This window comes from Serinus canaria, chromosome 4 (genome assembly GCF_022539315.1).
Source record: "Serinus canaria isolate serCan28SL12 chromosome 4, serCan2020, whole genome shotgun sequence".
NCBI classification, from domain to species: domain Eukaryota; kingdom Metazoa; phylum Chordata; class Aves; order Passeriformes; family Fringillidae; genus Serinus; species Serinus canaria.
Window position 1 is genome coordinate 24,621,161 of NC_066317.1, and position 14,112 is coordinate 24,635,272.

The 14,112-nt window shown below is 41.0% G+C and overlaps 1 protein-coding gene across 1 annotated transcript in view; it reads right to left on the reverse strand.

The window, feature by feature from the left end:
• Nucleotides 1–2,778, reverse strand: part of PAPSS1 (3'-phosphoadenosine 5'-phosphosulfate synthase 1) — a 40,205-nt gene extending 37,427 nt beyond the window's left edge. The window contains exon 1 of the mRNA XM_030239190.2: nt 2,489–2,778. Within this exon, the coding sequence (XP_030095050.1) occupies nt 2,489–2,548 (60 nt within the window). The 5' untranslated portion in view covers nt 2,549–2,778. The remainder of the gene's footprint in view (nt 1–2,488) is intronic.
• Nucleotides 2,779–14,112: the final 11,334 nt, after the last annotated feature.

Sequence of the window (14,112 nt, forward strand, 5' to 3'; positions counted from 1 at the left end):
ACCACCTGAGCTGCCAAATGCATGCTCTCCTGCCACTAACACAGACTAGCTCCCCTTTGCCAGGTCTCAGAATCTCTGCTGGTCAGAGTGACTCTGAGATACGTACAAGCCTCTTTTCCCCCTCAGTCAAGAAGGAGTCAGGATTCTTTTGTTCTCTTTCTCCAAGCCGCTGCAGGTCTGTCTGGCAGGTCAGGTTGAGGCACACTGGCCACCCTTGGGGTGGTGTTATCTTTTTATACTAAAAACTACGTATACATTATTTACCATAACTTCCCAATATGTTAGACAGTGGGTTTCTACCTTAAACCAATCCAAAAGTGCCACCATCACAGCAGAAGATGGAGGCCAAGAAGAAGAAGAAGAAAGGCTGGACATGTCCAGATTCCTCCATCTTGCCTCCCAAACCCCCATTCTAAAAACCCCAAAAATCTACTTTTCACCCCGTGACAAACTAACTATTGTCCTACTTAAACTCTCTAGACTTGTAATTCTTCATATAAAGGTTGGTAATTGTTTTTCCATGGGTCAAGATCAAAGGCACAAGGGTCTTGGGCTCTGTGCCACGGTGTCAGAGCCCCTCAGGCAGGGGCTCAAGTCTTCCAGGGCAGTCAGAGGAATTTCCTGGGTTCTGACAGCCAGGTGCTCTAAAGTTGGTACAATTTGAAAGATTACAGCAGCAGCAATCACCTAGAATCTTCCCCAGTACTGTGGATACAAGAAATTCAGTGATAAAGATATTATTAAGGAGTGTGTCTTTGCTTGCCACCTGCTGTTGTACCAGTATGACCAAAAGCAGAGACAGCTCATTGATCTATGCTGGAGGGGACTCACTGATAAAAAAGGAAGCCAAAATTACCCTAGTGAATATGCTCTCAGAAACAAGAATTGGACCAAGTTCTCATTTGGAGTCACCTGCAAACTGACACAACAGCTAAGCCGTGTTAGGAATCCAAGCCACTCTAAAGGAAGTGTTCCATACATCTCCCTACCAAGCCATGTTCTCCACACTTAATGGCAGTGTCTGTGGCTATGCTGTGCTCTGTAAATGGGGAGTAACTGTTTGCTGTGCTCAGAGGTGGGCTTGGCAAGGGCATTTCCACAGGCAGAGGTGTATTTTGAATCGCACTGGAAGCACAGAGAAATTCTGAAAGACAGGGCTCTGCCTACTCTCCTAGGGGCTGCCAAGTCCAGCAGGGTAAGCTGCTTTGACTTCGCTCTCAGCTGAACATATGCAGAGCCAGAAGTGCCAGAACGTTTGCCTGCGGAGCATGTGAATCAGCAGCACTTTTGTTCCTGGTGAAGCTTATTGGTTTATAGACAGCATTTCAGTTGAGGTCTTCCAAAGAAAAAGGGAGAAGTGGAAGACTTCCTCTGTTTGCCACGTAGCATAGAGGGGGTTGTCAACCTCAGCTGAGCTCAGCAAACACTTAATGTCCGTCAAGGAAGCGCCCCAGTTTGGACAAAGCTATCTTGACTTTGCTTGTGACTAAGGAAATGATACAGAGTAACTTTTGCATACACTTTGTTAACCCCACACAGACAGCATCTATTTCACTATCTTCTAAACAGCTAATTTTGTTTTTTCCTAGTGGAAATTGAAAGAATGTAAACTGCCGATTACTCTCTTACGTGAACAAGTTTGAGCTTGTACACGGTGGAAGAGGCTTGGACAGGCACATCTACCCAGCACTACGACAGCAACTTCCCCGTTTTTCAGGCAACAGCTGCTTTTAACAAGAAAGCTGTGGCCTGCACTATTCACAGCAAGACTTCAAAGACTGATTTACACTCTTACATTCATATCAAATGTCTTCTGGATCTTATGTCTTGCCTGTTTCAATTCAGCATTGATTGAAAGAAATCATATTTTCTTTTTCATTTCTTTTCACTTGTCTTGCATCATCAGAGGTATCAAATGTTCTCAAAGGCCTGCAATGTCTCTTCTAAATAGCTGCATTTTGGTCTTTGCTGTAAACCGATCTTCCCCCATCTTTATGAACAAGAATGAAGGCTTTGGTTAGATTTTTTTAAGCCCAGTCTCGACAGTTTTCCACATAACACCCGCTACACAAAGAACCCCAGTCTCTGGCCAACCCAGGTTTATGAATGGCCACATTGTACATCGCATTCTTAAGTCTTCCTTCTACCAAAAAGCTGGAAGCCGAGGGCTTAGGGCGGAAGAGGCAGGGATGAAACCTACAGACTCCGGGTCCTCTCCGGAGGGGCTTCCAGCCCTTCCCCGCAGCCGCCCCGCGGGGCACCCCGGCCGCGCTGCCCTCGGCGCTGCCGCTCCGTGACCGGGCTCGGCACCGCCGCGCCCCCGCCCCGCATCCCTCCCGGCGCGGGCGGGCAGCGGCGCACGGAGCCCCCGCTCCCGGCTCCCGCTGCCGCCCATGCCACATCACCCCGGCGCTCGGCCGCTGCTTCCTTCCCGCTCGCCTGCCCCCGCACGCCCACCTACCCCCCGGCGCACCGCCCGCCCGCTCACCCAGCTCGGCACCCTGTTGCTCAGCTTGACTTTCTTGCACTGGCTCTCGGGCAGCTCCATGGCCGCGGGGGCAGCGAGAAGAGGAGGCAGGAGAGGAGGACGCGCCTTTCCGACTGATGCTCGGCGCGGATGAACCGCTGCCGCCGAGGAGCTGTGCCGTCTGCGCACTCCCGCGACTCGGCCAAAGGTGGTGCAGGGAGGAGCCGCGGCCCGGCGGCCGGAGGGAGGGACGGCCGGAGGGAGGGAAGAAGGGAAGGAGGGAGGCGGCTGAGAGGAGAGGGAGACACGGCAGCCCCGCCACGCGCCTGCGCCGCGCCGTGACGTGCGCGGGGGGGCGGCCGCCGCCACTTCCGCCGTCGCCGCCTGTGTTGCTGCCCTCAGCGGTGTCCGTGTCCCTGAACCTCCCCGTTCCTGCCCATGTCCATTCCCCTGCCCTTGCCCATGTCCGTGTCCCTGCGACCCGCCGCGGCCCGGCCCTGCGCCCACGAGCGCAGGTCGCTTCATTCAAGAGGACATAGCCCTAAGCTATGACGAAAGGAGATAGCCTGAAGCTGCGCCAGGGGAGGTGTAGGTTGGACGCTGGGAGGAATTCCTTCACAGAAAGGGTGATGAGACGCTAGAATGGGCTGCCCAGGGAGCGGATGGAGTTAACGTCCCTGGAGGTGTTTAAGGAAACACTGGATGTGGCACTCGGTGCCATGGTCTGGTTGACAAGGAGGTGTTCGGTCACAGCTGGACTCGATGATCCCAGGGATCTTTTCCAGCCTCGCTGATGGTGCGCTGCCCACCCGCTCTGCGCTACTGCGTTCCGCTCGGCCGGCAGAGCGGAGATGTTCTCTCCTGAGTGTGTCCTCCCCACCTTCTCCACTTCGTGCACACAGGAGAGGCTGCTGCGCCCCTTTCGGGAAAAGCTCGGGTCGGGGAATGTGCGAAGTGGCTGTCGCATTATTCCGTGACAAAAATTTCTCCAAAAAACAAAGCTCATCCCGTGCAGCGCTCTAGGAAATGTCTCTTACTGTGGATTTAGAACCAGAAGTTCTTAGGTTCTTATTTCCAGGACGGAACTGGTTTAGCAGTTAGATGCTAATCTTAAGGTGGAGACGATGCCATGCTAACAGGAGTGGCACTTACTGTATAAATATAAGTCCATTTACAATAGTTAAAGAAGGGAAGTACTTTAGCACTTAAGTGTTACAGGTGGAAATGGTGCTGTAATCACAGGAATTGCATTTACTGTAAAACATTAGACTGATCAACATCTGGAGTGTGTTTGTTCACTGACAGTTTAAACAGGAAATTAAAAAAACTCTCTTTGTGCATCAATGTTTACTCCTGCTATATCAGAAAGACATCTTTCCAAAGAAAATAAGGTGTTGGCTTAAAAGCAGGTATTAAGACTCTGATTAAAATCCTTATGCAAAGTAGATTATGTCTCTGAAATCAAGAAAAATAGCTTTCAAATTTCAGACAATTTGAAGATATGATGGAATTAACACAAAGTAACGAAGAAATTAAAAAATTGCAGTTATTTATTTAGGCTTGATTTGAATATTATACCACATATTGCCCTGCAAGTAACTGTTCAACAGATGGTCCCTGGCTGTATTCTGATCATGACAAACAGTGACAGAGCCAGGGCAAAACCTGCCATGCAATGCTCTTCCAGTTATGGAAGGAGAACCGGCACACTGCTTTGGATCAGTGACTTGAGACCTTCCACCTGCTGACTATTCAGTAATGTCTAGGGTGTGCTCAGTTCATGTGCTTTCACAACATGGTTTTACATGGCTTAAGAGTAATTCTCAGTGTTATTTGTGGTCACAATCTTTTTAAAATTCTACTGTTATTTTATTCTGATTGTATTGATATAGGTTGGTACTGTTCATTCTGCACTCTGAGATGCAATAGTGGGAAAACAGTAGTTTGCAAGAGTTGTAAATTAAACCCAAAAACAAAGGCAGCCCACTTAACTATGCATCAGTGATTTCTTACAGATCCATTTGGCTCCCCTGTAATACTCACACATGGGCTGGGAGCAAAACACTGGATTTTTTTAAATAGTCTGCATAGGAGTTTAGCCTTTGACAGCTCTTCGACAGCAAGAATTCCCATCCTTTACAGGATCTTTTCTGCTACCTACTTTCTAAAGAAATGGTGCATTCTGATTTGAAGGTTGAGAAAACAAGGCGTTGAGCACTGGTGAAGTTTTAGGCAATGGTATTTACAGTTTGAAAAACCACAAGAGAAGAAAATGCAGTTGTACTGATCAGCATGTATACACCATACTGCCCAAACAGCCTGAAGGTGGGGAGCTGCATGATTCCTTCCAGAAACTGCTGAAGAAACCCTGATGAATGAACTGTATACAAGTGAAATGTGAAGTATGTCTGCAAATGTGGTCACTCATGGTCAAACAGATGACATAATCTTAGAGGTAATAAAAAAACCCATTTCTGAACAGCAATTCCTAAAACAAATCACCTTTTATCATTACACTAACATTCTGAAATAATGTATACTTACATATGCATATATAATATAGTAAAATATTATAGTAAAGGCACACACCTGGATGAGATATATCACAAAACTGGTAAGTCTGGAAGGGAACACTGGTGGGCTCATCTGGTCCAACCTTCCTGCTCAAGCAGGGAACACATGGCACAGGATTGCATCTAGATGGTTCTTGAGTATCTTCAGTGAAGGAGACCCCCCACCTCCCTGTTCAATCTGTTAAGTGTTCACCTGCACAATAAAGAAGTTCTTCCTTATAGAATGAGAATCACAGAATGGCTTGGGTTGGAAGGGACCTTAAAGACCATCTACTTCCAAGCCCTCTGTCATGGGCAGGGACTCCTTTCAGGGACCAAGTTGCTCAAATTCAAGTGGAATTTGTTGTGCAGCAGTTTCTGCCTGTTGCCTTGTGTCCTATTGCTTGACACCACTGGATTCATCATCTTGGCGCCCTCCCTCCAGATTCTTACAAACACTGATGAGGACCTCTCTGAGTCTTCTGGAGACTGAACAAGCCCAGCTCCCTCAGCCTTTCCTCCTCATAAGAATGATGCTTCAGACCTTTGACCAACTTAACAGCTCTCCACTGGGCCTGCTCCAGGAGCTCCATGTCCCTCTTGTGCTGAGGAGCCGAGATGTGGATACAGCACTCCAGATATGCCTGGGGCTGAATAGAGGGAGAGGATCACATCCCTCAACCTGCTGGCAATGCTCTTACTAATGCAATATATTGGGAAAAAATCAGCTTTTACATATTTTACAGAGGCAATTGTCACAAGCGTAGGTCACGTTTCATCAGCTCTTGTCAAAGCTGTTTCAGTGGAAATGTAACTGTAATTTTATTGTGCGGAAGTTTGACATGTAAGTCCATCCAGTGCTGCCCATACATTTTGCATCTTTAACTTCTTAACCTCCTCAAACTATTAAAGAGGGAGATGAAAAAAGCTTTCTTTAAATATATGAAGCAAATATATATTCATTTATACAAAGATTTGGGGAATGAATTCTTTACCTATGAATTCTCTTTAAGGTAATATGCAAGTTCTGTGGGGGTATTAAGGGGTAGGTTCCAATTCCACTTTCCTGAAATCTTTCAAGATTGGATTGATTTTGATATGCAAGCCAGGTGTTTTCTGAACTTTAAAAGCACATTTCTGTGGGAGTGCCCTTAGTGAGATTCAGGTCAATATGAATTGCTGCTATTTCTTAATCTTCATTCAAGCTGAATTCAAAAACTCTTCTCATAACAGTGATCTTGCAACCCCTCTCTGTGGAGCTAATAGAGCTGGATATGGCAATAAGGCTGTGTCATTGCTAAATTTTAAATTCTGCTCAGAGAATGAAGGCAGAATTGAGGTAGAATTTCATGAGCTATATTTCTGGCTAGTCTGAACCCCCAAAAATAAGACCAACTTAACCTCTGAAAGTACCACCAGGATTTAGTATCCTTGAGCTGATTTTGATGCTGAATACTTCTGTCAAAGAGCTACTCTGTAAAATTACAATAATAAATTTGGATTTCATGTTGAGCAGGAGCAACTAACCCAAAATATCCACTGATTTTGGGCTTAGCTTCAAGGAGGGAAATTACATTAAAATGGAGTTATTTGTTAAAAACAAAATACTAGAATCTTCGTAGCCAGCACAGGGACTAGTTAAAGCAACTGGTTTGGATTTTGATATGAAGGATGGAGGAAAAATAGTCTTTGAGCACAGATAAGTTGTAGGCAAAGCTACATGCACATAATAGCCCTGAAGAAGGATTCTCAGCCCAGAGCAAACTGTACACACAGACACGCTGACCAGACCAACTCAGGGAAATCCTTTTAATCCCACATAGGGCTACTTACATAGAAAATCATTTTCTGCTGAGTTAGCTTTTGCAAAGCCAATTATCTAATACCAATCAATCTCAAACATATAGTAAGAGTCCCAATGTGTATAATTTAAAATTACTGAGGAGACACATGGTACCATACAGTTTCAATCTCCACTAAAATCTGAGTAACTGATCATATTAGGAACAAGACATGAAGATTTCTTCTTAGGTTATATTCTGAAGAAATGTGCAAATTTTCAGTGGAAAAATCAGCATTTCAAAGAAAAAAATATTTAATTACAAGACTAGAAATTATTTTGTCTGATACTTTTTACTATAGTGTTTCACCAAACAACAGTGATAAATAAAACTGTTTCAACAGATAAATCAAGCTTTAGATGTTAAAAAATATTGGGTATTAGAAAAAATATTTTGAGTAGCTTCTAGACATCAATTTTAACATAAGAAGAATGTCTGAATTAGACTTGACTACAGACTAGAGACAAAGTATCCTCTAATACTTTGGTTTAATGTTTGAAGACTGACCATCTACTTGTACATGACTTGGTATACAAGCCCAGAAATGCCTTAGCTATAAATACTACCTTTAAGATGCATGTCCTCTTATTTCTAGGAAGGAAGAAAAAAAAAATTAATGAAGCATTCTCTAGAATCCACCTACTGTTGTCACTTAAATTAAAAGGAATGAGAAATTAGGGAAGAAATTCCTTTAATACTGGAATTGCTCCTCTGGTAAGCATTGTGATCAAATTCTGATGACATCTCATGCTCATCTACAGACCTGTTCTTTTGGGTTTTTTTCCTTGCAAAATATCCAGAGCACTAAAATTCAGGCAGTCATACAGGCTGTTCACAGTTTTGCTCTTTTTTTTCCTTTTTTTGAGAAAAAAACCCATCTTCAATGTAGATTGTGCTGCCTGTGTAGAAAAGGCTAATCACTGTTCTGTCAGCATAGTTTCCAAACTCTATTTCTCACATAAACCATTCTTCTTTTGACACTATTATAGTAAGCAAGAATTTCAGAATTCCTTTTAAACAGATTAAACATTTTGTTGAAGTTCCTCTCAAGTACCTCTCAATACTGGAAGTAGGGCTATGAACAATCTCTAAAGGGTTTTAACCATAAATTCCTTATTCACTGGTCTCCTGTTGGAGGTACTATTCTTCCTCTGTTACCAGGTTTGTGTAGTGGAAATGATGACTATCAAAAGCTGCCTGAGATTAACAAAATTATCATGTGAATACTTCACCTGTAATTCTGCTTGCATTCTAGATATGATATGCTCATTTACATAAAAAATAAAATATAAGAAGTCCTGTATAACATCCATAGTGGAGAAAGGTAGGAATAGAGGAGATTTTTCTCAGAACCTATTTTCTGTCTTTTAATTAAAGTTTTTAATAAATTCTTTAATATCTGGACTGATATGCATGTCCAGCAGAACAATCTGGCCCAACTGTTTAAAGAAGCCACAGAAAGATCAGCAGAAATGCTGATAAAACCCCTGAGTGATGAGAGTACCTTTTGTTTTCTGACATATTGCTGAATGTTTAACCCGGAGTTCTTTTCATGTCCCACAATACTGAGGATTAGAGCTCTCTTCCCAATTATATTGCAAGTATGAAATCTGCTGAGTTTGCTCTTTCGATAGATAAGCTCACTCTATGTGCCATCTGTGCTCAGAATGAAGTGGTCTGCTTTGGCCAGCAGTGAGAGGTGATGCTTGGTGGCCCTTTTCAGGTAATACAATGATGTTGTGAGAAGCTGAACAGTGGTTATTGAGGTGACAGAATACACTCAAGGCTGTGTTGGACGACAGAAGGGTGTCTCTGACAAACTTCAAAGTCTCTGAGGGAGATTTCAAAGATCGAGGGAGGCACTATCTAGCGAAGAGAAAACAGCAAGGGGTAATGCAGATGCTAGAACTCTGGCTTAAAACTCCTGCAGAGTTCCCAGGGCTCACTATATAAAGTGAAATAAAATATAGTTTTAACAGTGCCAGAGGTAGAGAAAAATTTCATAATGCACAGTTTTGAAAATAATTGATTCTCATACTCTATATTTCCAAAAAAAATGCGTATCATGTTTCCAGCTGGTATTTTGACTGCTGTAAAAGCTGTGATGAATGACCACTAGAGGTCATTCAATGAATAAGAAATAATTCAGGCTTTCTGTTGGGTGATTTTCTTACTTGGGGTTTATTTTATTTTGTTCTTTGTCACTAACAACATAAAGAATGAACTTTACAAGAGAACTAAGTACTACATTTCTGAAGATAAATGACTCTCCGTGTGCTCTTTAGGTACACAAGGATTTTAGGTAGCCCTATGTCACTGCTGACACTTTCGCAAGAATTTGAGTGGGAACCAGACATACGTTTAGAAACACGAATACTTTGCTGTGTGCTCCTCTGTGTATTTAGTTATTTGACTCCCCAAAAAATCCCAATTCCAGTGTTCAAAACTCCAAAAATATTTGTCTCTATGACCAATGGTTTTTTTCCATATGCCTTGGTGTATTTTGAATTTAGATACTATATAGTCACCCTGTCTTTGGCAGATGCAAGAAAGGACAGGTGTATTGTTTATTTAAGCAGGAATAAAACTGATAAACTCTATAAAGAGGGACCTCTAGTGGAGCAGAACTAAAGACGGTATAACTTTGAAGGTGTTTTCTCTCCCTATTCCTATTGAAGCCTTTGTTCAACATAGGAAGAAAACGGCTTCTTTTCCTTTTTTTTCCACATCTCTGCACATGTCATTAGGTGGGGGTAAAAAAGTCTTGTGGCAAAACTGGAAATAAGCAAAACCTGGTGGGATCTCTGAAGTAGAAGTGGAACAGAAGAAGGTGATCAGGAAGGAAGATAGAAGTTGCTTCGGGAAGACAACAAGGAGAGGAATGAGCAGTTAAAGCTCCTGTCAGAAGAGCAAAAGATGAAGAAATTACATGTGGCAGTTCTTATCCTAAAGCCAAAGAAGGAACAGGACATTTTAGCTATGCTCTTAGTAGGAGACTCAAGCTGAGAATGAAAGTGAATGTGAGCTATCAGTTTGTTTTCTTAGGAATGAAAATATACAGAAGACTTTCATGCCTGTCAACATGATGTCCCCAGGGCTGTTTTTGCCAAATCACAACTGTTGAAAAGGAAGTTCCTTCCAAGAGTAGATGGTTTTCAATTTAAGTAAATGTATTGTATATAAATATTTGCAAAGTAATTTATAATGTCTCTCGATTATTTAATTGCTTTCTCACCAGCTAAAAGTTTCTACCACTTTGTTTGCTACTTACTTCATACATCATTTAACTAAAAGATCGTTTTTGTCATTAAAATTCAAACAAATTTTCCTTAATGAGGAAGACCCCTTTCTCAGAAGTATTTGTAGTACAATTTCAATTTTTTTTTTTATTTGTTACAAATGGGAAGTGAACTATTAGAGTTCTTTTCAATAATTTATTGTTTTCAACATGCAAATCCACCTTCTAAGAATATCATGTTTAGGACAAAAAAATTTATATCTCATCTTGAAAAGACCTTTGGACTGCTGACTAGAGGACTGTATCATATGAACACCCACCTGTCGGAAAGAGCTGTAGGAGCCACACTATCTGACTGTCAATGCAACTATGGTATATGTTGAGAATCCAACTGATGTTTACCCCCAGGAATTATTTACTCTAAAGAAATTTTCAGAAAGGTTCCTTTAGTTGGCTTTACCAGTTTTGGAAAAAATACATGTAATTTAAAGTCCTACTTTTTTTCTAAATGGAGTTAGTAAGTTCCAAGATAATTTTTAATTAGGATGTTGCCGACAACAACTTGAAAAGATGGGAAAAACATTCTGTAGGAAAATGTTAAAAGTGTTGTGCTGGTGGATACCCTAAGATAGAGTGGTGAGTTGCTGCAGAACCATTAACTTTGAAATGTTATGAATCACCACTGAAAAAGTGAAACATTGAAGGTTTCCAGAAAAGAACAGTCTGCTTGTTAGAAAAGAGGACTAGGATCATGAAATGTGTACTGGGAGGGGAAAAAGTATTTTATATATTATACTTCCACTATTTGTTGTTCAGTATCAGACTTGTTGACATAAGTTTTGGTGGACTGCACAGAACTACTGAAGCCATGTAGATGACAAACATCCTTGAAAAATGAATGGTTAAATAAGTCTGCAAAATTACTACATGACTAATTTTTTAATAAGTTTTTTAAAATGTCTTTTGGTGGAGAACACCTAAAGGCCAAAGTTACCAGAGACTCAAAACACATTTCTAATTCAGTTAAAAAGGTGTTTAAATACAACAACTCCAGAGCAGGGAAAACCCTTCTCTAATCTAAAATATTTAATTAAACTACAGATGTTTTCCTAAAAGCTAAAAATATTGAATTATTTGTCAGATGTGCAACTCTGAAGCAACTTTAACTGAAATACTTTCAAGTCATCTCTAATGAACTTAGAATTCATGTTTTCCCAGAATAACTGCTTCAATCCCCAGTGGGATACAAAACCAAGCAGAGTTTAGAGCAGACCTGCTGCATGTTGTCTTGGTGATACCTTGACCCTAGATCTGGTCACTTTCTGTGTCCCCTCCTCAGGTTAAAGTTGGCAGCAGCAGCAGTCAGTCGGCCGGTTTGTTAACTAGGAGCTGACTTGGTTCCCAAGGAGCAGTTTCTCACCTTGGTGCCTTGGGCAGGGGCTGGTCTCAGCCTGACTTTACTGTGGCTTTGTGGTCAGAGTGACACAGAGAACAGCTCACGAAGTGCTCATACTTGGATCTCACACTGACTCAAGCTGAACAGATGATTAGTGCACTTAATCAAATCAAAAGGAGCTGAAGGTTTTAGCCCTTTTAAAGAGGCTTTCAGCCCAGTAGCTAACAGGAGATGATTCTCTAAATGCTACAGTAATAATTTATTTCCTTTTATTCCTATTGATGTCCAAGAACAATACTATTTGCTATGCTGACCTGAAAAATTGAAATAGAAGAAAAACAACAAAAAAAGAGCTGACAGTCTAACTGTTCTTTTCCGTAGGCACAGTCAGTTTTGGTTAGATCCATTTGTCTGGTGACCTTGACTCCTCTCTAACTCCTTAAAAATTCTCTCTTGTGACAATCGACAATGTAAAAAATGGAGAAATAGTTTTATAAAGGTCTTGGAAACAGAGACCTTTCAAACTTTTTAACTTTAAAAACTCAGTGGAGTAATCTTTTGAGTCACTAGTATTCCCTAACTGTAGAGCTAAATGAGATGTCAAGGGACACCCGTGGAAAAAAGATCAGGGATTATTCTGAAAAAGACTGAAATATCCTGGGCAAACACTTCAACAAGTAGACAGATGGGCTTGCATCCAGAATCTGACATTTCATTCATCAACACCAGCTAATAGTTCCAGGCTAGTACCTGGCTGTTCAGAAAAGCCTAAATTTGGAATTGAGGGAAGAAATCCTGAAAAAAAAAAATAATACCAAGAATGATGCCTTGGAGGCATTCAGGATATACTAGGGCAGGAGAAGAATAAAAGGAGGCCCTTGCATGTGAAGAATGGAAAGAAAAGGAGTCAAAAAACTAGGAGAGAAGATATATACCTGACAGGAAAGCTTTTCTGAAATTTCTATCTGTAAAATGTCTCAGTAAAAATGAATCATTACTTCATGAGCACTGTAATCATGTGTCCTTATCATGAATCTTTATTTCTTGCAATATCTTTCTGCCTTAAATAGTTCTAATCGTATCAAGCTTCCTCCCAATATAAAATGGTTCATCTAATATAGAATCCAATCAGATAAGTTGGATGACTGTTAAAAATTGTTATGGAAATACTGAATATACTGTGTCTATGTGGAAAACATTTGTATTCATGTACCTGTTATAAGGATTAGAGTAACCTGATGATGAATTGTGTTATCTCAAACTTAAAACATTGATTGCAAGCCCATAAGCCATTTTTATGCCTGCATTTTGAAGCAGAATTCCAAGGGAAGTTGGCCTAAGATTGTAACATTTTGAGTATTATCTTTTATACAAGGAGATACTTGTTTTACAGGATACCCTTTCTGGTCTGCAGCAAGAGAAAAAGATGGTGTATTTAAGCTACAAATTACCTGGTTGCCTAAGGTGATGACTAAGATAAAGAAGTCTTTTGGAAAAGAAACTGAGAAGTTAAAATATTAAGAGCTAACCTACATGGGCATTTTCACCCAAAGCAGGTAGAGAAGAATTGCAGGAAGAAGTCCTGTCACATTGAACAGACAGACTCCTAATGATTTTAAATTTAAAAGTGAATTGCATTTAGATACTGAGTTTTAACCACTAAATCTGCCACCTTGTAAATAAAGAGAGTTCATATTTTAGTTCTTTTGCAGCTTACCAAGTCTTTACCTTCATACCTCTGTATGTCCAAAGAACTGAAACATAGCCCCAAATGTCAAATTCTTCTTGAAAGTGCGCTTAAACAACAATTTAAAAAAGCCTGAAGAGCCAACAACAGGCATGGGAGTCAGATTGTTGAACTGTATGTTCAGTTTCAGAAGAGAGCACTAAAGTTTCTACCTCACAATACAAACACAAATGAAGCACCTGGACTCTCTTCAGACTCCAGAAGCTTAACACATACCAGGCCCAGTGGCAGTGGACAGGGAGCAAACAGATTATCTGGTAGGTGTCCAAGGGACAGACTGACCTGTTTGTGGCAGCGTGAACTCCTGCGTTACATTGTGTTTCATATGGTCATGACAGGTGAGCCTGCAGTTTGTTCAACATTTCTAAATCTTTATAAAGGTTATGTCTGTATATGGCCTTTGAAATCCACATTTTAATATGTATTCACTTGCAAGCTAATTCCCACAAAGGACTCTGGTAATGTTCAACAGAATGCCTAATAGTAATTGGAGAAATCTTATGAGATTTATTTACTGTGGTGAATAATTTATCATATTAACATTATTGCCCAGAGTTGGCTTTAATGATATAAAATACAGTCAAGCAGGAAAAAGAATGTTTCAGCAATTTGCTTTTGTTCTCTAGAAAACTGTGCTGCAGAACAATTTTTCAAGATGTTACAGGAGAAGGAAAAATAAAGCTTACAGTAATTTGAAAAAAAAAAGGGAACATTTGAATAGGAGGAATATTTGAATAGGAAGCAAAGTGGAAGAAGTTAAATAAATAGAAAACAAAGAAAGTTTTGAATCTGTAAAGCAAGGTGTATCTTTTGCAGAATCATATCTGTATTCCTATTCAAATTTTCCTTCGTACAAAGCCTCCCATCTTGT